This window comes from Hemiscyllium ocellatum (assembly GCF_020745735.1).
Source record: "Hemiscyllium ocellatum isolate sHemOce1 chromosome 38 unlocalized genomic scaffold, sHemOce1.pat.X.cur. SUPER_38_unloc_4, whole genome shotgun sequence".
NCBI lineage: Eukaryota > Metazoa > Chordata > Chondrichthyes > Orectolobiformes > Hemiscylliidae > Hemiscyllium > Hemiscyllium ocellatum.
Window position 1 is genome coordinate 318,297 of NW_026867522.1, and position 25,130 is coordinate 343,426.

The 25,130-nt window shown below is 49.7% G+C and overlaps 1 protein-coding gene across 3 annotated transcripts; it reads right to left on the reverse strand.

Annotated features, from left to right (window-relative positions):
• Positions 1 to 1,692: 1,692 nt before the first annotated feature.
• On the reverse strand, positions 1,693 to 20,823 carry lsr (lipolysis stimulated lipoprotein receptor). 3 transcript variants are annotated; one of them, XM_060822206.1, is made up of 10 exons: positions 20,749 to 20,823; positions 12,674 to 13,015; positions 11,910 to 12,029; positions 10,257 to 10,313; positions 9,384 to 9,530; positions 8,639 to 8,809; positions 6,575 to 6,628; positions 4,775 to 4,903; positions 3,878 to 4,503; positions 1,693 to 3,015 (listed from the first exon to the last, which is right to left on the reverse strand). In XM_060822206.1, exons 1-10 carry the CDS (start codon positions 20,786 to 20,788, stop codon positions 2,980 to 2,982), a joined length of 1,722 nt encoding a protein of 573 aa, XP_060678189.1. In that variant the 5' UTR covers positions 20,789 to 20,823; the 3' UTR covers positions 1,693 to 2,979. The 3 variants fall into 3 exon arrangements, with proteins under 3 accessions (XP_060678189.1, XP_060678190.1, XP_060678191.1); XM_060822207.1 differs by lacking the exon at positions 10,257 to 10,313; XM_060822208.1 differs by lacking the exons at positions 9,384 to 9,530; positions 10,257 to 10,313.
• Positions 20,824 to 25,130: the final 4,307 nt, after the last annotated feature.

The window sequence follows — 25,130 nt, forward strand, 5'->3', positions numbered from 1 at the left end:
GTTCTAATTTTGCCCCATTAGGGCATTAACATCTCTTAATAATAATACATTTTTAATAATTTTATGATGTATTGTAGAGGAATGCAATAATTAATGATTTTCTGTTAGCGACAAAACCTGATGTGAATTGCTCTTACCTTGAACAGGATTCAGTAAGACGAATTGGTCATCTCAGCTTTGTTTTTAAGAACAGCTTGTGAAGCAGGGGCTACAATTATGGGGCACGCTCTGTCCTGTTAAATGGGGCAATTCTCCCTGCACGGCAGCAACCAATCACACTTTCATTGATTGAACGGTGGACTAAACATTGGAAACGATAATGTAGTTTGGAAAATGCAATTCATTGTGTATTGTACATAAAATGTCTTATTCAGGCAGTTATGTTGGGTGGATGGCAGGAGGTAATGGTGCTGAGGATATCGTTTGTTCAGAGATGCTCAGCATAGTTCCTGGGCATGAAGCTACAGGTTTGAGAGTGGATAATACTATAGAATCATGTGGTCAGTGAAGAGAAAGCATCTCCTTTGTGGGGAAACGTAAATGTAAATGAAAATCCCTAGTAGTTAGTTACTGTCTCTCACCTTTCCTCTTTGAGTGACTCTCTCTTCAGTTCTCTTATTGAAAGGAAAAGGGGAGAAACCACTGGCAGAAGCAGCAAAAAGGGCCAAATGGTCAACTGGCTACTCAGAGACTCATGACCAGAATTCCCCAACCTAGTTATAGCTGAGCAATTCATGTTGCTTTCTTGCCATTAATTAAAAACGGTTTGATCACAACAAGTAGTTATTTTTTATGTTTATGGGAACCTGTATACATCCCATTACCTTGAATTATACAAAGTCAGAAGTCACACGACACACGTCCAAGAGGTTTATTTGAAATCACAAGCTTTCGGAGCTCCGTTCCTTCGCGTTGTCCCTGACAAAGGAGCAGTGCTCTGAAAGCCTGTGACTTCAACCAAACCAATCTGACACCGGCACCTCCACATCCCGATATAAATGGCGAGGTAGAATTACGGCAATTTTGGAGTTTAATCCAATGATCACTTTTGTGATGACCCCAGGAATCATGCATCTTGATTTCCAGTGAACCAGCCCGGGGAGACATGACAGAGAGCAGAGCATTGGAAGATGTTCACTTCTACCCCTGTCATCAGCCTTTACTTAGGACTCTCTTAGTGGGCGGCATGGTGGCACAGTGGTTAGCACTGCTGCCTCACAGCGCCAGAGACCCGGGTTCAATTCCCGACTCAGGCGACTGACTGTGTGGAGTTTGCACGTTCTCCCCGTGTCTGCGTGGGTTTCCTCCGGTTTCCTCCCACAGTCACAAAGATGTGCGGGTCAGGTGAATTGGCCACGCTAAATTGCCCGTAGTGTTAGGTAAGGGGTAAATGTAGGGGTATGGGTGGGTTGCGCTTCGGCGGGTCGGTGTGGACTTGTTGGGCCGAAGGGCCTGTTTCCACACTGTGAGTAATCTAATCTAATTCTCTCTCTGAATGTTGCAAAGGTGATTGTTTGAAAGATGTAGGCAGGGAAGAAACTCTCTCTGGACCAAGCTGAAGTGTCAGATTGTCAGTGAATTGTACACTGGATCGAGGAGTGTGGCGGCTGTAAAACCTCTTCAGGTTTACACTGTCCAAGATCCACTTCATTGCCATCTTTGCAGCTCATTAATCAGCTCTGGATCGCAGGCTAATACAAATATGCTTTTATTGTCCAAATCAGTGAACCTGTACACAATGTTTTCATTTAGAATAAAATTCAATCTTCACAATAACTGCAGTCCATTTTAAAATAAAACTCCTCATATAATGGGCCTGTTCTCAGTGAGAATCTACTCAGGCACAATACGTCTCAGATATTATCCCAGACACACAGACACACAGACACACAGAACGCTGGACTGCTTTGTATTTATAAGACAACAAAAAATACCACACTTTTCTCTGAAGCAAAACACAGAAACAGATCCATTTGTTTGTACATGATAAACCAGTGCACAAAAAAAGGATAAAGGCAGAAAGACATGGTCAACTTTAAGGTCCTAGAAATGATTTGCAGGGAATTCTCTCTGGACATCAGATCTCACTCAATCACACTGCCCAGTTTATGGAACAGCGCAGCATGTTGGGGAGAAACTGTCTGGGACACTTAGAAGATCCCAGGAATAGTCAAAAACGGGGCTAAGTTCAGTTCCCTTTAGATTCACATTCTCTAAAGTCGACAGGCCTGATGGCCAATCTCAGCTCGGAACTCCCAATTTTACAAGTTATACACTAGAATGCCTGATATACTGCAAGGACACGGTGCAAGAGAAAATATCCTCACGGGGGAAAGGTATACTTCAAGAACAGCTTATGGTGTATAAAAACAAGTGTTTCAACTCTAAAAACATTTACACTTTTTAAAAAAAATTAATACTAATTGTATAAAAACAGAAAATGCTCCTCCCTCGGGATCACTGCCTCCTCAATCTATCTTTTGGTCGTACCTGGAGGAGAAAGTAGGGAGAAACTCTTTGCCCTGTTCCCCGATAACTGGTGCAGGAGACGGAACTGGGACAGGGCAGGGGATGGTAGAGTGGGAGCAGTTGTGGGCTGGAACAGGAGTACCCTCACCCTTCCTAAGCTCCCCAGGTATGGCAACTCCTAAATGATCATTTTCCCCACCCCCCTCAAGAGTAGGGAGTTTAGATGGAAAATCATTCCGGAGCTTTTACTGCAGAAATTGCTCAGAGTTCACAGAAATGTTCAGATATTTCCCCAGTGATATCGGAGATTGTAAAGTCTCAAAAAGTATAAAACATTTGAAAAATCAATAATTGAAGAGAAATACAGCTATTTTGACCCATCTGGAGGAGGAATAAAGAATTCGATTGTTAGAGGATTTTGCCGCAGGTAAGAGAGATGATGCTGGTCAGTTTCCATGGAGATCTGTCACTAGAGGGACTTTGATCCTGTATTAACCCTCTCCTCAACCATTAAACCACCAAACTCTCACGACTGACAGCGTCATTCTGTAAAACAAACAAAACAATTTATTTATTGCTTGAGAGAGAGAGGCAGCGACAGACTCTTATATCTTGCTGTCAGTAGCTGGGATTCATGTCCCATAACCCCTAAAAAAATCAATATACTCTAACCATAGGCCAGAGTCAGGACCCCAGGCACCAGGGCTGGAGCGAGTCCTGAACTCAGGAACAGCACTGGAACCCAGAGCCCATTGGTTAGTGTTGGTCACTCAGCTTTAGACCATTGTCCGTACAGTGGTCACTTAGCATCAGCAACCGGACAGCCCTTTGTTAGAAGATCCACACAATTCATACATTTTTATCATTCCCACTTATCCCCATCCCATGCACCCAAGTTATAATCATAGAATTTTATACTACAGAAGGGGGCCATCCAGTTCATCGCAGAGTTATCCAGTTAGTCCCACTCACCAGCCCCATCGCCGTTACCCTCTAACTTGATCACTTTTTAAATATATACCCAGCTCTTTTTTTGAACCTCCTGTGGAATCTGTCTCATGGACAGACATTATAAATCCTAACAACTCTCGAGTAAAGTAGTTTTCTCTCCTCGCACTCTCGCTGACAGTTTTGAAAATGTGATCCTATGTTACTGACATACCAACTGACATAACGGAAACAGAATGTCCTTCTATACCCTGTTAAAATTGATGGTATTTTTGATCATCTCAATAAAGGTCACTTGTTAACCTTCGCTGCTCCAAGGACAACAAGCTCAATTGCTCTCATCTTTCCTTGTATCTAAAATCCCTCATTCTTGGTATGATACTCGGAAATGTTCACTGCATTCTCTCTCCATTCTGCCTTAAAGAAGGTGCCCAGAAATCTCAGTTCTGAGCTGACTGACCTTTCTCAGCTTCTTCTCATTTCTACCCCTGGAGGACACAGACTCTGTCTCGGTGTATGGTGGTGGTTGGGCCCGGGATCTCGCGGTAGAGCCACTACTGCTGTCCACATCACGGCCTGCACCTCGCTTCTTCCGGAGCATGTCATCTAGGAAGGAATCGTGGTAGCCCCCTGTGCCATAGTCCCGGCTTCGCTCCAGCTCCATCAGGTCATCACGGCTGCGGCTACGCTTCCGGTATTCTCCATGGCGGTACTCAGGGGAATAATCTCTGCGCCGCCTGTCATGGGCATAGCCTCGGCTGGACGTCTCGCTATCGGACTCGCGCCTCCCTCGGCTGCGATCAAATTCCGGACGGCCCCGGGAGTAATCCCGATCCCGCCTGCCTATGTCATCAAGGCTCTCCATCGACCGGGCCCGCTGGTGACTCCCACGGTAAACACGATCATCATCGTGCCAACCGTAGTCTCGTCTGGGTGTCTGACGGGACACACTGCTCACAGCACTTTCCTCATCGATGTCCCTGATTGGGGGCATAGCCTGCAGACGAACCCGGCCAATGTTGCTGTGTAGGTTATTCCTCGTGTCATGATCTTCATGCAAGGAAGACACCTCACTCATCGCGGAGGCTGCAGGAAGGGGGGTGGGGGAAGAGAGAGAGATTTGTGAGACACAACACAGTCCCTAGGATCCATGTGGTTAGATGGTAAGCAAGGATAACACTTGACCCACAGACTAAACCCTGCCACGCAACACCAACAAAGAAACCAGCAGAAAACACAGAACACCAACTGCCCAGAACCAATCCACCCATGGTTTCTGTAAATCATTTACTGACAGCTGCATTGTCCAACGTCCTGTGCGTCTCAAACACACAGTACACTTTTTCTGTAAACTCACTGTTCTCATATTTCGAGCTGGAGTCACCAGGAGCCTTGGGGTCAAAATGGGCAAGTTCCTTTTCCACATAGTACAGGACCCGCATGTCATCGTTGTGCTGATTGGCCTGGATTCTGTAGCCACTGCGCACTGTCAGGGGAGAGAGAGAGAGAGAGAGAGAGGGGGGGGGTGTGTGTGTGGGGGGGGGGAAGAGGGGGGATGGAGATGGAGGTCGGAGAGGGAGGGGGAGATGGGGGTTGGAGAGGGAGGGGGAGGTGGGGGTTGGAGAGGGAGGGGGAGGGGGAGATGGGGGTTGGAGAGGGAGGGGGAGGTGGGGGTTGGAGAGGGAGGGGGAGGGGGAGATGGGGGTTGGAGAGGGAGGGGGAGGTGGGGGTTGGAGAGGGAGGGGGAGGTGGGGGTTGGAGAGGGAGGGGGAGGTGGGGGTGGGGGGGGGGAGATGGGGGTTGGAGAGGGAGGGGGAGGGGGAGATGGGGGTTGGAGAGGGAGGGGGAGATGGGGGTTGGAGAGGGAGGGGGAGGGGGAGATGGGGGTTGGGGGATGGAGAGAGAGAGAGATTGTCAAACAGTCGCTATTCTCAGAGCTCGCCAACAAACTGAGGCAGAACTCCATCAGCATTAACCCCGACACACAGATACCCCCACAGGGGGCAGGTGTACACACCCACATGGATACCCTCCCTGGGGTGTCAGATTTATGAGTGAGTGAAAGATAAGGACTGAGGGAGCAGCCAAGTCGAGGACTGAGGGAGTGAGGCACTTGAGGGGTGAGAGAGCCATGAGGGGTGTGTGTGTGTGTGTGTGTGTGTGTGTGTGTGTGGTGGGGGGGGGGTAATGGGCATACAAGTGCAACAGGGTATATGGGGACAGTGGGGAATGGGAGCAAGGGGAAAGCTGGGGCATGGGGCAACCCGGAATGTGGGAGTAAAGATGGCCTGACAGCGCTGGAGTCAGAAGGGGTCATGGAGTGTGAATGAGTAAGAGGACCACGGTGGGGTAGAGTGGTGCATGTAGAGGGGGGGCTGGGGGGCACACAGTGGTGAGATGGTCTCCCTTGTGCAGACACCGACAAGAAGCCCGTGTGGTGTCAGGGTGCAGAGCAGGCAGGGGTCATCTTCTAGCTCCCAGTACAATGGTCTCTCATTAATTTCCCAGAGCAGTAAGAGTTAAAAGGACATGGTAAATCGAGATTATTCTTGTGGATCAGCTCCTTGGTTATGTGACAGAACAAAAATAAATAAGCGGAAGTGGAAGAACTTGTTTGCACAGGGTGGTTGGAAGGTGGAGTTCTGAACTATGGCAACGCTCTGCTCGAGAGGCAGAGTTTCTCAAACTGAGATAGTTAATCAGAACTGGGCAGACAACAGCGATATCCGGGGAGTGAGTGGAATAACACCATCCACAGGGCCACTTCTGCCAATCAATACCCAGATATAAAGTTGTCAGTCATGGAGAATGTGACTGCTTCACTATCTGTTCATGTTCATGTTCATGTTCATCACAGAGACAGCAATGTGAATGTCCGGATTGCCACAGGTTTCAAATTCACCCATTACAGTCCAGCCCCTCCATTACAGTCCAGCCCCCCCCTCCATTACAGTCCAGCCCCCCTCCCTCCATTACAGTCCAGCCCCCCTCCCTCCATTACAGTCCAGCCCCCCTCCCTCCATTACAGTCCAGCCCCCCTCCCTCCATTACAGTCCAGCCCCCCTCCCTCCATTACAGTCCAGTCCCCCCAGGATTAAGGCCCTGCCTCCAGTGAACTTCAGTACTCTGAGAATAAAACTGTACAATGTTTACTCACCCGAGCTCGCGGTGTCCTGGTCATGTAGTAGGGGAACACGACTCTGGTTTCCAACTGGAAAACATGGTGAAAGAACGAGAGAGAGATCAGGACGTGGGACATGGTTAGGCCACAGGCCCTGACTCCAGGCTTCAGGCACCAGGCCCCAGTTCAATACAGCCCCACAAACCTCTTCTAAGGATCCCATCCTCTCCTTAACCCTCTGCCAGGCTCTACACTACTTTCTGGTAACTTTTTCCAGGGTCTCAGACTGTGAGCCCCACCTTAATCCCAACTCCACCCCTCAAACCTCCCCCCCCCCCCCACCACCACCCCCCAGGGTAGTCTGAGCCTGTGACCTGCCCACGCACCCACCCAGGCTGAATCTAGCTGGTGACTGCGCTCGGCCGGATAACCTCGGCCACTCGGAAAACCGGGCAGCTTTCGAATTCCAACATCCCACTTTGTACCGTTCCCCAGTGCCACCACACGGCAACCAGAGAGAGAGAGAGAGAGAGAGAGAGAGAGAGAGAGAGAGACAGAGACGGAGAGTGAGAGACAGAGTGAGAGACAGAGAGAGACACTTCCTGTAGGACCACACCAGACCCCACCACCCCCACCCTGACTTGCACCAGGCCCCAGTCCCTGAGCCACGCCAGGCCCAGTACCAAGCTCCAGCGCAGAGGAGGGAGCAGGATCCACACTAACAGACATTTCTGTGAGACACGTTGAAACCTGCTTTTCACCGCTCAGTGACGAACAGCAGACATGCTCTGACACACACACGTGCACACACCATGATTCCGATGATAATCACAGGCTGTATCATCAACACTCAGACAGTGGTTACAACCCAATGTCTGTCTCTAGATCTGTTGTACAGCCTGGAGTACACCAGCCCCCCCACACTGTGTACACCGGCCCCCCCCACACGGTGTACACCGCCCCCCCCCCCCACACGGAGTACACCGGCCCCCCCCCCCCCGCACTGTGTACACCGGCCCCCCCGCACTGTGTACACCAGCCCCCTCCCGCACTGTGTACACCAGCCCCCTCCCCCACACGGTGTACACCAGCCCCCCCACACTGTGTACACCAGCCCCCCCACACAGAGTGATGGGAGATCATCAGAACACAAGAAAGAGGCGGCGGTGGCAGCCATTCAGCCCCTTTGAACCTGCTTTCCCATTCAGTAAGATCATGGCTGATCTTTTCATGGACTCAGCTCCAAAAACCCACCCGTTCACCCCTAACCCTTAATCCCTTTACTGTTCCAAAATCTACCTTCACCTTAAAAACATTCAACGCGATTGCCTCAGCTGGGCAGGGGACCCCACAGATTCCCAACCCTCTGGGTGCTGAGGTTCCTCCCCAGCTCAGTCTGAAATCTGCTCCCCGTCCCTGTTACCTTGAGGCTGTGACCCCTGGTTCCAGTTCCAATACCATCCCTGCTTCTACCACATAGATTCCCTTCATCAGTTCATACCTTTCGGTAAGATCCCCTCCCCCCCACCAATTTTTCTGAATTCCAATGAATATATTCCGAAGAGGGAGAGGGAGTTTTGGACTAGGGCCATCAAACCCCCCTGCCCCACAGCCCAGGAGAGGAACATCCCATTCTGCAAGGGAGGGGGGAGGGGGATGGCGTGGTGGTGCTTAGCTTGGGAACCCCATCAAAACCCCTGGCCCAAAAATCTGGGAGCAACAACCCCTGCCCCACTGGGCCCTCATCTCCTCCCCTCCTGAGTCCAGAACGTTACTGCGTCCTAAGAACTGGTAAATGGAACAGGCCATTCAGCCCCTTGAGCCTACATCTCTGTTCTAGATCACAACCAACCACGTCCTCAATGGCACTATCCTGCTGGTTTCATGACCATAACTAGGTAACTCCTGCCCCCTTCACTCTGGGTAGCTGGCTGGGACCAGAGCTGAGACTGCTGCTCCTCACAGAGTTAACATCTCACATGCATGACCATTTACCCTGAGCCCCGAGCCCTGAGCGCTCTCTCTCTCTCTCTCTCACAGCCACTGCCTGAACTGCCGACTATTCCCATGGTTCTGTAACTGCAGTGTTTGGTGACGTACCTGAGCTCGCTCCATCGAAATCCGATCCATAGCCTCCATTAAACTGGGTCATTGGGACCATGACCGGGAGTGGGGGCTGCAGCTTGCCTTGGGAGTACACACTGGGAGCGTAGGTACTGGGGGCGTAGAGACTAGGCACCCCTGCTGTAGCTGCTTTCCCAGCATGATATACTGAGGGGAGGGAAAAGAGAAAACACATTGAACCAGTCACCAGTGAGAAATGTTCCCAAATTGCCACAGCCTACCACATCACCTTAAACTGTAATCATCACACAGGAACAGACGGCCATTTGGATCCCGCCTCACAAAATCAGGTGGCCATTCAACCCATTGAAGCTGTTCCCCCGGGCAGACTGTGACTGATCTATATTTTAGCCCCACTTAGTCACTGTGGTTGCTAACCCTCAGACCCCCAGAGCCCATCAAAACATGACCAAAGCTTTGAAATATTTGACCACTTCAAGCCATGACATGTTGATGTGGTGTGGGAGAGGGACAGCGCGAGGGCGAAAGAGAGTGATCCTGTGTTTGACCAAGTTCTTTGTGATATTCACCCATTACTGATGTGAAAATCCTGACCTTTGTTGTGGGCTCTATTTGCTTCTCCCTCCCTCTGCAGGTATCTCTGCACCAACCCATTACAATACTTAGTGATTATACTCTGCTCAGTCAAAGATTAGATCTGAGGAACATTTCATGTTGACAGAGGCAGCCAAAGGTCAGGGGTGAAGACAGGGTTACTCACATGCATATGGACAGCAGCATTTCTCTGGACAACAGGGACACTGGACATAACAGCAGCAGGTGTGAGGGCAGCACTGACACCAGCAAACACCAATTAGGATCAGCAGAATGACAAAACCGAGGACCACCAGGACCACAAACAGCCAATCTGAGGGCAGAGGGGGAAGATGATTCACCAGGAAATGAGTCCAACATCGCCCCATCTGCTGTGGTCCCCGGTCCAGACAAGGGTCCCACAGGCAGAGGGCTGAAACCTCAGTACAGTACATTTTAAACAATGCCCAAGATCCATATTACAGACTCTCACCCCCCCACACACAATTCCATTACATCCCCACACAAGCCCCACAGCATTACACACTCACGTACCCCTACCCCACATTGCAGACTCAAAGCCCCCACACCTCCATTACAGACTCACTCCCTCCCGCCCTCACCCCCACAATACTGTCACACCTACGTTACCGCGAGTACGTTATGGATTCCCAGCCTACGCCATCACACACCACTGCAGACCAGCCATTGGTCAGTTTACACATCAACATGTCACATCATCACCTTTGGCACAGGAGGCGGCCAATACAGCCCGTCATGACAGACCAAAAGGACCCAATATCCCACAGAGAGAGAAGAACGTCTACCATTCACATTACAAAGCACTACGTGCCACCAATGTCAAAATCAAACAGCCAAGAGACAGGAACTGAGAGGACCCCAAGATCGTACAGAGGAAGATGCTCCCAGCAACACAGCGAGTGCTCAGGGTACACCAACACTCAGCACCCATCCTGTACTGTACACTGGCTCTTCAGCAGCTCCCCAATACCCCATGGAAAGCCTGATTCTACTCTGACAGTGCAGGAGAGGGCAGTACCTGGCATGATCCCTATCTGTACACCTGGCAACAAGGAAGTGGTGACTCCAGTTCTACCTGGAGAACAAAACAGAGAGAGGACAACTGAGTTACCAAGGGGAAAGTGGTCAACCAAACACCAAATCTTCTCCAAACCCTCTCCCCAACTCGTGTGACCTCGGCTGCCTGGACACCGAGCTTGAGGTTATGGCTCCTCCCTCACTCCCTCCATCCATCTCTGTCTAACAACCTCAACCCCACCCCCCCAAGAAAACTCCTTTAACTGATTACTGGGTCTTGTCACCTCCTGAGGGAGATCCGTACCATGTTTGGTCAGAGACTTACTTCTATCAAGTGCCTTGGGACACACAAACAAGAAACATGAGGCCACTCAGCCCATTAAGCCTGTTCAGTCATTCATAAGATCATGACTCATCTGATTTTAACCTCAGATTTACATTCCTGCAAATCCCGACAACTTATCATCACCAAACTCTCGATCGCTGCTTTAATGATCCTGTACGCACTGCCTTTGGAGGAAGGGAATTACAAAGACACTCGAACCTCAGAGACAAAATCTTCCCCCATCTCGGATTTAAACAGATGGCCTCTTATTTTTATAAAAGTGACCAGTAATTCTAGGTTCTCCCACAAGAGCAAACATTCTCTGCACATCCCCCCAGTCACGTCGCCCCCCCCCCCCCAATCTCTCCCCCCCCACCCCCAGTCACATCTCCCCCCCACCCCCAGTCACGTCTCTCCTCCTCCTCCCCCCCCCCCAGAATGTCTCTCCTCCCCCCCCCCCCCCCCCCCCAGTCACTTATAGATTTTCATTCATCACCTCGGCTCTTCTAAACTCTAAACAATACAGACACAGCCAGTCCCTCCTTTCTTCATGGATCAGTCCAATCATTAGTCGAGTGAGCATTCTGAGCAGGAAGTGTGTTTCAGTTTGGAGATTCCTGCCTCCCACCCCAGACAGGGAAGTGCAGGACACTGGAATGTTTGGTGTTCTTTGTAAGATTGTGTGTGGAGGACCACTCCCCAAACACCATTTTCCCGTGTACTTTCTCCGATTCTCACTGATGCCCAGTCTCTAGGACAACTGACACAGTCACCAGCAGCATCAAAGAAGTCACAGGTTCAAAAACAGCAATGTGAACGGACAAACCACTCTCCATCTTCAACCACAAGAAAACCTCCAGACATTGTTCATACTGGGCTCGGGACTCATTCCCGCACATTAACGCAGTTTGTTGGTTGACTGAATGGCTACAAACACACAAAGACCACCAACAGGCACATTAAGAACCTAACAACTGGAACGGTTGAGGCAGGATATATAATCAAAACTCTGGAACAGAGAAACTGTTCCTTCACTTGGTCAACCAATGGTCCACCCATACCAGTGTGCGAGTGAGAGAGAGTGCGAGAGAGTGAGAGTGTCTGTGTGTCTGCAACCCAGTAAGAGCCTGTGTGAGAGAGAGAGAGAGAGAGAGTCCATACCCCAGTGAGAATCAGAGTGTGTATGTGGGGGGTGGGGGGGTGGGAGAGGGCAGGAGGAGAAGGTGGGTCAGTGTGTGACAATGAGTGAGCATACCAGCATAAGCCAGCTGTACCCCAGTGAGTGTGTGTATGTGAGAGTGAGCCCATGCCCCAGTGAGAGTCACTTACCCAGCACAAGCAGCTCCACATAACCTTCATTGTTACCTGAAAGATCATCAGAGGCAGTGACTGTACAGTAATAAACACCACTGTCACCCCAAGCTGTCTGCTCAATGCTGAGGTCGGCTTCTGAATGAGATAAACATGAAGCAAACAAGAAAAACAGCTGTTACCCAGGTTATAGCTCAACTACAGCTGGACAGACAATTGTTCCTAGTTATTCTCTCTGTGATGACTGTGAATGAATAGAGAATCACAATCATACCGGGTCGAGATTAATCAGATAATCCGAACTGTCTGGTAATATATGACGGGAGTCAGCGTTATCAGCAGGAACACTTGCATTTGGTATGCTTGCCTTTCATTGGTCAGAGCACTGAGTACAGGAGTTGGGATGTTGTGGCTGTACAGGACATTGGCCACTTTTGGAATACCGTGGTCAGTTTGGACCCCACCCACCCCCACAAGACACACAGACCTCCCCCAGGGTGGGGCCTCAGCTTCTGAGGAAAGCTGTTTGATTATGAGTGAAGGGGAAATGTCCTCATGCACCAGGGGAGGAATCAGTTTCTCTGTCCTTGCCCGAGGTGATTTAGCCTCAACATGGATGGCTTTTTGGGGGCAGGGTGAGAGAGTGAACCTGACACTGGTGGTCAGCATTAATCATGTTGAATGGGATAGGATGGTCTCTGGGCTGAATGGGATAGGATGGTCTCTGGGCTGAATGGGATAGGATGGTCTATGGGCTGAACGGCTGTGTTGCTTCTCCCTACCGTTGATAATTGTTATCTTTCGACCCTGATAATAACTGTCCAGGGTCACTGCCTTTCCATGTTTTGATGCAACCGTCCTCACAGTGCGGGAGCTGTCTGGACAGTTCACATACGGATTGTAATTCGGATCTGCCTGCTGCAGTTGGTCATTGACTTGATTCTCGGAGCTGCTGGGATTGAACGCGTCCAAGATTCTGTCTCGGCAGAAGGATCTGTATTTCCACAGGACGATGGGGGGCTGGAGGCTTGTTGTATCATAGCGACATTTCAGGACGACAGGCTGGAAAAGGATCGCTGTCCGAAAGGGATCTGGGATAGTCACCTGAATTGCCGTAGAGAATCCTGTGGATCACAACAGATCCCAACTTAATCAAGATACTACCCCACAAATCATCGGGAGGAGAGAGTGCCCCTCCCTCCCCACATACCCCCAGAAACTCCACAATCCCCTCTCCATCCACCCTCCCCTCACATAAATCCCCTCAAGCCACACTTCCTACCCCATGCCCTAGAAAGCCCCCCACACAGGATGGTCAGTGTCTCCCTCAGGGATCTGTGTACGAACAATTTGCTGCCTTCACCAGTGTCTGTCACCGAACCATCCTCCCCCCATCCCTCGCCTCCTCCCCACCACCCCCCCTCTCCCTCCCTCCCTCGCAGTCACAGTGTGTTAGTCCAGAGAAAGGAGCCTCCCTGATAAGGCCTGGATTGTAGTCAGTTTATGAACTGATTGTAGCTCTCATATAAACATGAAACCAAAGAGGGAGAGAGCAGAGTGAGTGACGGAGGGGGAGAGAGCAGAGAGAGAGTGACAGAGAGGGAGAGAGCAGAGAGAGAGTGACAGAGGGGGAGAGAGCAGAGAGAGAGTGACAGAGGGGGAGAGAGCAGAGTGAGTGACAGAGAGGGAGAGAGCAGAGAGAGAGTGACAGAGGGGGAGAGAGCAGAGTGAGTGACAGAGAGGGAGAGAGCAGAGAGAGAGAGTGACAGAGGGGGAGAGAGCAGAGAGAGTGAGTGACAGAGGGGGAGAGGCAGGCGGAGAGAGTGACAGAGGGGGAGAGAGCAGAGAGAGAGAGAGTGACAGAGAGGGAGAGAGCAGAGAGAGAGTGACAGAGGGGGAGAGGCAGGCAAGAGAGTGACAGAGAGGGAGAGAGCAGAGAGAGAGAGTGACAGAGGGGGAGAGGCAGGCGGAGAGAGTGACAGAGAGGGAGAGAGCAGGAGCAAGAGAGTGACAGAGGGGGAGAGAGCAGGAGAAAGAGAGTGACAGAGAGGGAGAGGCAGGCAGAGAGAGCATCAGAGGGGGAAATAGAGACAGAAACTAGCAACAAGGTGAGTCAGCAGAGTGTTGCAATGTTTTAGTAACGTGAGCAGCTAAAGCAAATAATCCCCAAACAAAATTCCAGGATGTGTAAGAAGCAGCGGGAATATCGATCAGTGGGTTATTATCCCCACTGTGAGGGCTGTGTTGTCAGGTTCCAGTAACTGAGCAGTTTGTTAGTTCGGTAAACCCTACAACATTAGGAGGTCTCCCTTCTGAGGGCAGTACTGTGCAGCAGCCTGGAGTAGGGGTGATCCCTCACGGCTTCTAGGGTCAACAACTCCCCCTCAATCCAATCTCCTTACTCAATGAACTAGTCATTATCTCATTGCTGTGCATAACCTTGATAGCTGTGTTGTCCATGGGCCAGCTCCCAGTGCATTGATCACTGACCTATTGCCTGTGGAAAGTGAGAGGATTTTAAATACGTTCCTCGACTCTGTGTACAATCCCAGACGACACCAGGGTCCCAGTTTTTTCTGCAATGACTGGCCAATCAGGAACACACACACACTCCCACCCACACACGTGCAGACACACACTCCCACCCCCACACGTGCAGACACGCACTCACGCACACGTGCAGACACACGCGCACACACTCCCGCCCGCACACGTGCAGACACACGCGCACACACTCCCACGTGCAGACACACGTGCACACACTCCCGCCCGCACACGTGCAGACACGCACGCCCGCACACTCCCGCCCGCACACTCCCACCTGCGCGCGTGCAGACACGCACACCCGCACACTCCCACACGCACGTGCAGACACACATGCGCGCACACTCCCACATGCGCACACACACCCACACGCACGTGCAGACACGCACGCGTGCACACTCCCACCCGCACACGTGCAGACACGCACTCACACACACGCCCACCTGCACACGTGCAGACACGCAGACACGCATTCACGCACACGTGCAGACACGCACTCACGCACACTCCCACCCGAACACACGCAGACACATGCGCACACGTGCAGACACACGCGCGCACACCCACCCGCACACGTGCAGACACGCACTCACACACACTCCCACCTGCACACGTGCAGACACACGCGCGCACACTCCCACCCGCACACGTGCAGACACGCACGTGCAGACAGGCACGCGCACACACTCCCACACGCACGCGCACACGGGCAGACACGCACGCACGCGCACACGGGCAGACACGCACGCACGCACACACACTCCCGCACACACTCCCACACGCACGTGCAGACACACACGTGCACACACTCCCACATGCACGCGCGCACACTCCCACACGCACGCGCACACACTCCCACACGCACGCGCACACACTCCCACGCATAGGGCATATGGGCCTGCCCTCTGTCAAACTTCACAGAGAAACACACCTTTGGTTTCCACAACTATCAAGACCAGGCAATGGAGAGGTGGGAGGTCTGAGATAATCAAACCACCAGCACCATTTCACATCAGCTTCTCCCTCTCAGTGAAGCCTGTCCTGGACCTTTCCTGTTCGGTAGGAAACTACTGGAGCACAGCAAGATCCCAGTTAGGTAATGTGACAATCACCCGAATTGCCTATTTTTAAATTTCTGGCCAAAGGGATGTTGGTTGAGTCTCATTCTGCTCAGCCTCCCTTTCCATTGCTGATATTGGCTTGGTCTGTAATATCACCTAGACATGGAAAATAATCCCCCACTTCCCCATTTCCAGAAACATTCATTCCAAGTTCCTATTGAAGAAGAGATGAGGAGCTTTATCGACGAAACCAATGACCGCTCCCTCCCCTAACTGCCTCTTCTCTCCCCCTCCCCAAAAATCCAAGACCTTCTTCAACTACTCCCCTCCTCCCCAGCCTATGGCCAACGTTACCTCACTCTTCCAATTCCTCAGTTGTCACTCCAAAATCTTCACATCCTCCAACAGCTCACTGCCCGTGAACATCTAACCTTCCTTCCTTGCCTTGACACAACATTATGCGAGAAAGCGAGAGACCGTGCGCAAGGGAGACTGAGAGCAACACAATGAAAAAGCAACAGAATGAAAGAGAATGGGGCAGGAAGGGGGTAGAGACTCCTGCCCTGCCAGATTTCTCAGCAAAATGGCAAAGTTTAAACTTTATGCCCTGATCATTACCTCTCTTCTTCCAAGTCTAGTCGTAGAAGCTTGCAGGAGGCCAATCTGCCCATCGAGCATGCAACACGATTCAACGTGATCATGGCCATTTCTCAGTTGAAAAGCCACACTCTCTCCCCATTCCTCTTGACACATTCAGCCTCTAGAAATGTATCTATTTCTTTCTTAAATGTATTTCAGTGAATTCACCTTCACAGCATCCTGGCAGAGAGAATTCTACAGCTTCTGAGGGAAGAAACTACTCAGCTCAGTACAGTCTGAGCTACTGTAAATCGTGAGACCATGGCTCCTTGTTCCATCGAAGAGAAACGTCCCTCCTGTAATCTCTCAAGCCCTGTTACATGTTTCAATGAGAACCGCTCCAGTGAATATAGGCCTAGTCAACTGAATTCCTCCTCATAACCCAGGAATCAGTTTGGACAGCATTTACTGCACTTGTGCTCTCTCCCTCCCTCCCTCAAATGTGGGCAGGTTCTGGTCCACACACTGTTGGAAGGATGTGGGCGCTTTGGAAAGCGTATAAAAGAGGTTTACCAGGATGTTTAAAACAAAAACAGAAATTGCTGGAGGAACTCAGCAGGTCTTGGCAGCATCCAAGGGAAGAAAGCAGAGGTAACGTTTCGAGTTTGGTGACTCTTCAGCAGAACTCCAGCAATTTCTGTTTCTGTTTTGAATCATCAGTATCTGCAGGTCTTGGTTTTATTTACCAGGAGGTTGCTTGGATTGGAATGTGCTGCTGAAAGGGGTTTGGACAAAGTTGGATTGTTTTCACTCGAGCGTTGGAGGCTGAGGGATGACCTGATACAAGTTTATAAAATTGAGGCATGAATAGGGTGGATAGTTGGACGTTTTCTTCCAAGGTGGAAATGTCATATACTCGGGGGCATAGATTTAAGGTGAGAGGGGAAAGTTTAAAGGAGATGTGCAAAGTGAGTTTTTTTTACATAGCGGGTGGAGCATGCTGCCAGGAGAAGTAGTTGAATAGCAATGTTTCAGAGGCATTTAGACAATCACATGAACAGGCAGAGAATAGAGGGAACCAAGGTAGAGGCAGATAGCTGGGATTGGTTAGAATGGCTTCATGGTTAGCACAGACATGGTCGGCTGAATGGCCTGTTCCTCTCCCTACGAGCTCTCTCTCTCCACTGTAATTCCTGAACTTCTAATGGAATCTATTCCAATGAAACTTCAACACATCAAGGCACTGGAACAGAACTCAAAGTCAGAACCAACAATTTCTGAGGCAGATTTCATGGTGAAACACAGTGAGAAGGAAAGGCATAGACTCCAGGGACCTTCCAATGAACTCGTCAAAGAGAGAGCAAATGGAATTTAACCTGAAGAAGAGGGATTGTAATGCATTCAGGGAGAACAAACTATAGGATAGTGACAAAGAGGCACAAAGCATCTCAACTGACCATAAAATGTAGGAACAGGCCATTCAGCCCATAGAGACAGCTCCATCATTCAATAAGACCTAGTTAATCTGACAATCTCAATTTCACTTTCCTACCTTTTCACCATAATCTGTGATTCCGTAAAGTAGGGGGATACATAGACAAGACGGATAAAGTGTTTATGGAAGCAAATAGGTATGATGGTGTGGCTGGAACTTACTGCTTAGGCATGATGTGATCACACCGAGAGATGACAGAGTAGGGGAGTCATGGAATATCATTAGGGCAGAAGTGGATAGAATCTCATTAGACATTGGGAAATGGAGGATTATGGGATGGGATGGTGGGGGAGGGGGGTGAAGAGATGAGAACTTAGGATTCAATTTAAACAAAACCTGCATTCCCTGCAGCTCAATGTCCTCCTGCTGTGAACTCCTATTACTCTTATCCTTCATCGATCCAGGATTAGCCCTCTTTCCCACACTCTCTCCACTGGCTAACTCAGCAGAGCTTCCTGCACACAGTCACATCCACAGGGAATCCCTGCAATACTCTCTCTTCCTGCTCTCAGCTAAGGTGTGCTTCAAGAATTACATCTTCACCTCCCTCCCACCAATTCTCATCAACATCCAGGCCATCAGCAAAACGGTTAGTTTCCATAGACACACTGACTACTCCCAGTACAATTTCACCTCCACTTCACCACTTGCAAGGGTGGGAGAGGCAGAAACCCTCATTGTAATTAAGAAATACTTAGATATACACTTGCGATGGCAAGGCTAGGGGCCAACTGATGGAAAATGGGATTAGAATAATTCGGTTGCTGTTTTTGACCAGCTTAGACTCAATGGACCGAAGGGCCTTTTTCTATGCTGTAGACTTCTGTGATCTATCTCCCTAGAATTTGTCAACATCCATTCCAGGATGAGTTGTTCCCTTGAGAAGACCATACTTTGGAATACTCTTGTCTTCTCCATGGCCATTGGTTAATCCAGACTGTTCACAATCTGTACTGAGGTTCACCCCAGATCAGCAGCTCCACATCCAGACTTCCACCATCCTCCCAGTCTTTCACTGCTCACATTTACCTATACTGGCTCACGTCCAGACACACAAAGCTTCAAACTCTCTCACACACCACAGCTCACCTTCTCGATTTCCAAAACTAGCTCCAGCCCAACAATCCATTCATCTTTCTTCCCCTCCCCTACTCTCCAATCTTCTTTCTCTGAGCAAATGTCTTTTCACCAAACCTCACTCAGTTCTCCACTTCATTAGCAGCCGTGCCATCAGTGGCGTGAACTCCCTCCCTAAACCCTAACGCCATTTCTTTGCCCTCCTTCAATCTACCCTTTGAGTAAATGTTCAGTGGCTAACCCTGACAATCCCTGTCTTTGCCCTGATGACCTTTTCTTTTCTGATTTGAAATGTTGTGAAAAGATCTTCTAATGTCAAGGAACATCGGATACTGGAACAGTGAGGCCACTCAGCCCTTCAGGATGTTTTCCGATCCATTACTATCATCTGGCTCAGGTCCACTATTGTCCCTTATTGCCATGAGCCAAAACATTAATCAATCTCTCCGTCTCAAAGACTGTCCATAAGCTCCCCAATAAGATAGACAGAAATTCAGGTCAAGAAATTTCTCCTTGTGTCTGAAATGGTCACCACTCTGCTCTAGAGACTGTGACTCCTCAACTCCCTGCCTCCCACCCTCTCCAAAACCCATATTCTGACCTAGATCATCTTGTAAACACAGATTGTGAAGAGCTCTGAAACAATCCCAATCGCTTTCAGGTGGCTTTGCCTCTACCCTACAGCTGTAAACTTCATTGGAAACACATTCTGCGATAGGGTTGGGGACTGCTTCACTCACTGACCACGATAACTAACTCTCCGTGGCTCCACTTTGACTAGCTGCCAGTCCCCACCCAGGATTTGTCTACACCTTTATGTGTACAGATCAATCCCAGCCTGGCACAGGGTCAAAGCAAGATATAAACACGTCACTTCCGCCAGATTCCCGACAGCAAAACAGAATGCAACTGACTGGGAACTCCCCCACCACACGTTTGAGGCAATATCTCAATGCTGACTCTCCCACCACACCGAAACTATCCACCATCTTCACAATGTTTTCAAAAATCTCTCTTACAACTGGCTGCCTCTTGTTCCCCCAAAGTTAGGAGTGAAGTGTGTGGAATCTGGAACAGGGTTAGGCTCACCCTGATTAATGGCTACTCTTTACAAGAGTCAGAAATACAAACTGTGTTTGTCAAGATTTGACAACATTATGCTGCCACTTACATTCTTTTTAAAAAAACAAAAGCTCCAGAATTTCTTTAACTCTCACTGTAACTGAATTTCTCAAATATTTTTCTGCCATGGCACATTTTCCACCAGCTCCACCGACAAAAACAGCCAACTTTCCAGCTCCTCACAACCAGCACCCCAGGATGAGATCATTCAGCCCATCTCCTGCTGGCTCTTTGGAAGAAGGACCCTAATCATTGCCCCCATACTGGCACTACAGTCCTGCGGTTTTTACACTTGAACTATTAGATTATTATTTTCACCCAGATTTGGACAGACATTTACTGGACCATCAGATTTGGGATATTCCTTCACACCAAGCCACCCTTAACAACACCAGCCTGTGACCCACAACACCCACCAGGACATTACTCACCCACTGGAACCCCCCACTCCCCTTTACACCCATTCCCCCCCCCCCCCCCCTTTCACTCACTGGGCTCACTCCTTTATGCTGCCAGAATCCCCCAGCCCGCCCACCGGAACGTGCCCCCAACCCTCTCCCCCCTCCCTTCTCCCCCACCCTCTCCGTCTCCTAAACTTGGCCGACGCCAGGATCGGCGCCCCAGCGGGATCTTCAAACATCAGAAACTAAACCCAACAACTTCTGTTTTCACTGGGTGACAATGGGATCTTCCCGTGCTGCCGGAGTCTCTCCAAATCCCCGCTCCTCTCTCCCTCTCTTTTCCTTTCTTTCTTTCCTTTTCTCTCTCTCGTCTTCTCCCCCCCCCCCTTCCCTTCCCTTCCCTTCCCTCTCACCTCCTCCTCCTCCTCCTCCACCACCCACCCACCCTCCTCCTCCTCCACCACCCACCCTCCCTCCTCCTCCTCCTCCTCCTCCTCTCCCTCCCTCCCTCCTCCTCCTCCTCCTCCTCCTCCTCCTCCTCCTCCTCCTCCTCTCCCTCTCCCTCTCCCCCTCCCTACCTGCCAGGAGGGTGAGCACAGCCCAGGGCCTGTGGAACATCGCTCCCGCTGCTCCTTCCCCTTGAGCCGCTAACAGAGAGTGAGACAACACCTTCCCCGAAACTCACACTCACCTGGATCACAGAACCTAGCCCTGGAGGAGGGGGGGAACTGAACCTCCTCAGACCCAGACAGACCCCCGACACTGAGCCTCTACCTCCTCCAGATCCCCCTTCCAGTCCTTCCCTGTCCCAGTTACCCCAGGTTGGGGTAGTAATCACTGAGGGACTAGGAGGTCTAGGTATCGGTGGCAATCTCAGCCCCCACCCCCCTCCAGGACTGGGACAATGGAAAGAGCCAAGAGGTTATTGCGGAAACTGCTCCTGAACAGAGTCACCCCCCACTGGGAGTCAGAGAGGTGGGGTCTACCCTCCCATTTCACAAATACCCCAACCTGGAGTTGGGAACCTGCCCCCTGAGATCAGGGAGGAGTTCAGCGCTGAAGGAGAACAGGGTCCTGAGCAGAAACCGACAACACCCTTCACCTGTTTGAGACGTTCCTGTGAAACATTAACTTGAGCTCAAAGTCCCACAGCCACTGAACCGTCATCATTCATTGCAGCAGCGGGCTCTGCCCAGGCAGACAGGGAAATCATAAACAAACACAGAGAGAGAGAGAGAGAGAGTAGGATTTAGACACAGAAGGGGAGAGGCAAACAGAGTAAAAAAGAGAGGGAGAGACAGAGTGAGAGAGAAAGACAAACAGAGAGAGCGAGTAGGAGATAGACACAGAAGGGGAGAGACAAACAAAGTAAATAAGAGAGAGACAAACAAAGAGAGAGAGGCAGAGTGAGAGAGACAGGAAGAGACATAGGGTGGGAGGAGGTTTGCAGAGAGTTACAGGGCGACAGAATTAGGGAGAGAGAGACAGGAATACAGAGAGGGAGAAAGAATAACAGATAATGCGAGAGAGAGGCAGACAGGGAGAGATAAAACCAAGACAAATACAGACACAGCAATGGAGACAAATACTGAGACAAAGAGTCTGAGAAAGAGATAGACAGACAGACAGACATGCTGAATGAAATAAAGACACAGAGTGAAACAAAGGGACAGCTGAAACAAGATATAGTTTTTTCATAGGCTTTGAGAGATTACCCATAGTAGGGAAACAAGCCATTCAGCCCAACAAGTCTACACAGACCCTCCGAAGAGTAACTCACCCAGACCCATTTCCCTCTGAGTAAAAAATGAGGTCTGCAGATGCTGGAGATCACAGCTGCAAATGTGTTGCTGGTCAAAGCACAGCAGGCCAGGCAGCATCTCAGGAATAGAGAATTCGACGTTTCGAGCATAAGCCCTTCATCAGGCTTATGCTCGAAACGTCGAATTCTCTATTCCTGAGATGCTGTCTGGCCTGCTGTGCTTTGACCAGCAACACATTTGCAGCCATTTCCCTCTGACTAATGTACCTGATATGGCCAGTTCAGCTGACCTGCACATCTTTGGAATGTGGGAGGAAATCGAAGCATCCAGAGGAAACCCACACAGACATGGGGAGAATGTGTAAATTCCACACAGACACGGGGAGAATGTGTAAATTCCACACAGACACGGGGAGAATGTGCAAATTCCACACAGACACGGGGAGAATGTGTAAATTCCACACAGACACGGGGAGAATGTGTAAATTCCACACAGACATGGGGAGAATGTGTAAATTCCACACAGACACGGGGAGAATGTGTAAATTCCACACAGACATGGGGAGAATGTGCAAATTCCACACAGACACGGGGAGAATGTGCAAATTCCACACAGACACGCTGAGAATGTGTAAATTCCACACAGACATGGGGAGAATGTGTAAATTCCACACAGACACGGGGAGAATGTGCAAATTCCACACAGACATGGGGAGAATGTGTAAATTCCACACAGACACGGGGAGAATGTGTAAATTCCACACAGACATGGGGAGAATGTGTAAATTCCACACAGACACGGGGAGAATGTGCAAATTCCACACAGACACGGGGAGAATGTGCAAATTCCACACAGACACGGGGAGAATGTGCAAATTCCACACAGACATGGGGAGAATGTGTAAATTCCACACAGACACGGGGAGAATGTGTAAATTCCACACAGACACGGGGAGAATGTGCAAATTCCACACAGACATGGGGAGAATGTGTAAATTCCACACAGACACGGGGAGAATGTGTAAATTCCACACAGACACTGGGAGAATGTGTAAATTCCACACAGACACGGGGAGAATGTGCAAATTCCACACAGACATGGGGAGAATGTGCAAATTCCACACAGACACGGGGAGAATGTGCAAATTCCACACAGACACGGGGAGAATGTGCAAATTCCACACAGACATGGGGAGAATGTGCAAATTCCACACAGACACGGGGAGAATGTGTAAATTCCACACAGGCATGGGGAGAATGTGCAAATTCCACACAGGCATGGGGAGAATGTGCAAATTCCACACAGACACGGGGAGAATGTGCAAATTCCACACAGACACGGGGAGAATGTGTAAATTCCACACAGACACTGGGAGAATGTGTAAATTCCACACAGACACGCTGAGAATGTGCAAATTCCACACAGACACGCTGAGAATGTGCAAATTCCACACAGACATGGGGAGAATGTGTAAATTCCACACAGACACGGGGAGAATGTGCAAATTCCACACAGACACGCTGAGAATGTGTAAATTCCACACAGACATGGGGAGAATGTGTAAATTCCACACAGACACGGGGAGAATGTGCAAATTCCACACAGACACGGGGAGAATGTGTAAATTCCACACAGACACGGGGAGAATGTGTAAATTCCACACAGACACGGGGAGAATGTGCAAATTCCACACAGACATGGGGAGAATGTGTAAATTCCACACAGACACGGGGAGAATGTGTAAATTCCACACAGACACGGGGAGAATGTGCAAATTCCACACAGACACGGGGAGAATGTGTAAATTCCACACAGACATTGGGAGAATGTGTAAATTCCACACAGACACGGGGAGAATGTGTAAATTCCACACAGACATGGGGAGAATGTGCAAATTCCACACAGACATGGGGAGAATGTGCAAATTCCACACAGACACGGGGAGAATGTGCAAATTCCACACAGACACGGGGAGAATGTGTAAATTCCACACAGGCATGGGGAGAATGTGCAAATTCCACACAGGCATGGGGAGAATGTGCAAATTCCACACAGACACGGGGAGAATGTGCAAATTCCACACAGACACGGGGAGAATGTGTAAATTCCACACAGACACGCTGAGAATGTGCAAATTCCACACAGACACGGGGAGAATGTGTAAATTCCACACAGACACGGGGAGAATGTGCAAATTCCACACAGACAGTCCCTGGGTCCCTCGTGCTGTGAGGCAGCAGTGCTAACCACCACGCCACTCCCTTCAGATTGTCTGCATTTTGTATACTCCAAATATTACACACTTGGTGTCTCTTTCAAACCCTTCATTTTAGCTCCTGAGGTAAAATAAATGACAGGCATAAATGAGGGAACATAGCTTTTATCTGTCTTTGTCATTGATTGATGGGATAGATACAGGTTAGATTTTCCCCTGCTGTGGGCAGTCTAGAACAGGGATTGGGCACCATTTTAAAAATAAAGGGGATGTCACTTATGACTGAGATAAGTAGAAATGCTTTTACTCAAAGGGTTGTGAACCATTGCAATTCTATACTGCAGAGGTCAGTGAAGGTTTAATCTTTGTTTGAGGGTCTGGAATCTCATGTAGGTCCAGACTATGTAAGGAGGAGAGATTCCCTTCCCTGAAGGACAGTTTTGAACCAGATGGGTCTTTAACACCAACTACCTGCAAAGGGTGAACACCGAGAGGTTGAAGTCCAGGTTGGTACCAATGCCTTAGGCATGAAGGGGATGAGAACCAATCAGGAAGGAGAGATCACACACTGAAGGAGGCACAGCCCAAGTGAGTACGTAATTCAGGGAACTTGGAGGCAACTTGGGAACTCAGTGCAGAAGGGAAACGATGCTTTTTGACTCATAATTTTTAAGATATTTTTAAGAGAATAAATTAAAGTCTGGATCCTGGCCTCAAGGACAAAATAAAGAGTGACATCAGAAGAGAAGCATTTGTTCATTGGTTGGTAGTAGCTGCTAATTTGAATATCTATTATAGGCAACCTTCAGATGAAGGTAAATAGAAGAAATATTTACAGATCACAAACAAAAACACCTATGGAATTTTTTAAAAATTAAGAACCAAGTAATTAAAGAAGGAGATGCTGGGCCAGGCAATGTGTTGTACCTGTGTGATGTAGGAGCTGCTAGATTCCATTGTGGGTTATAGTGACCACATCTGT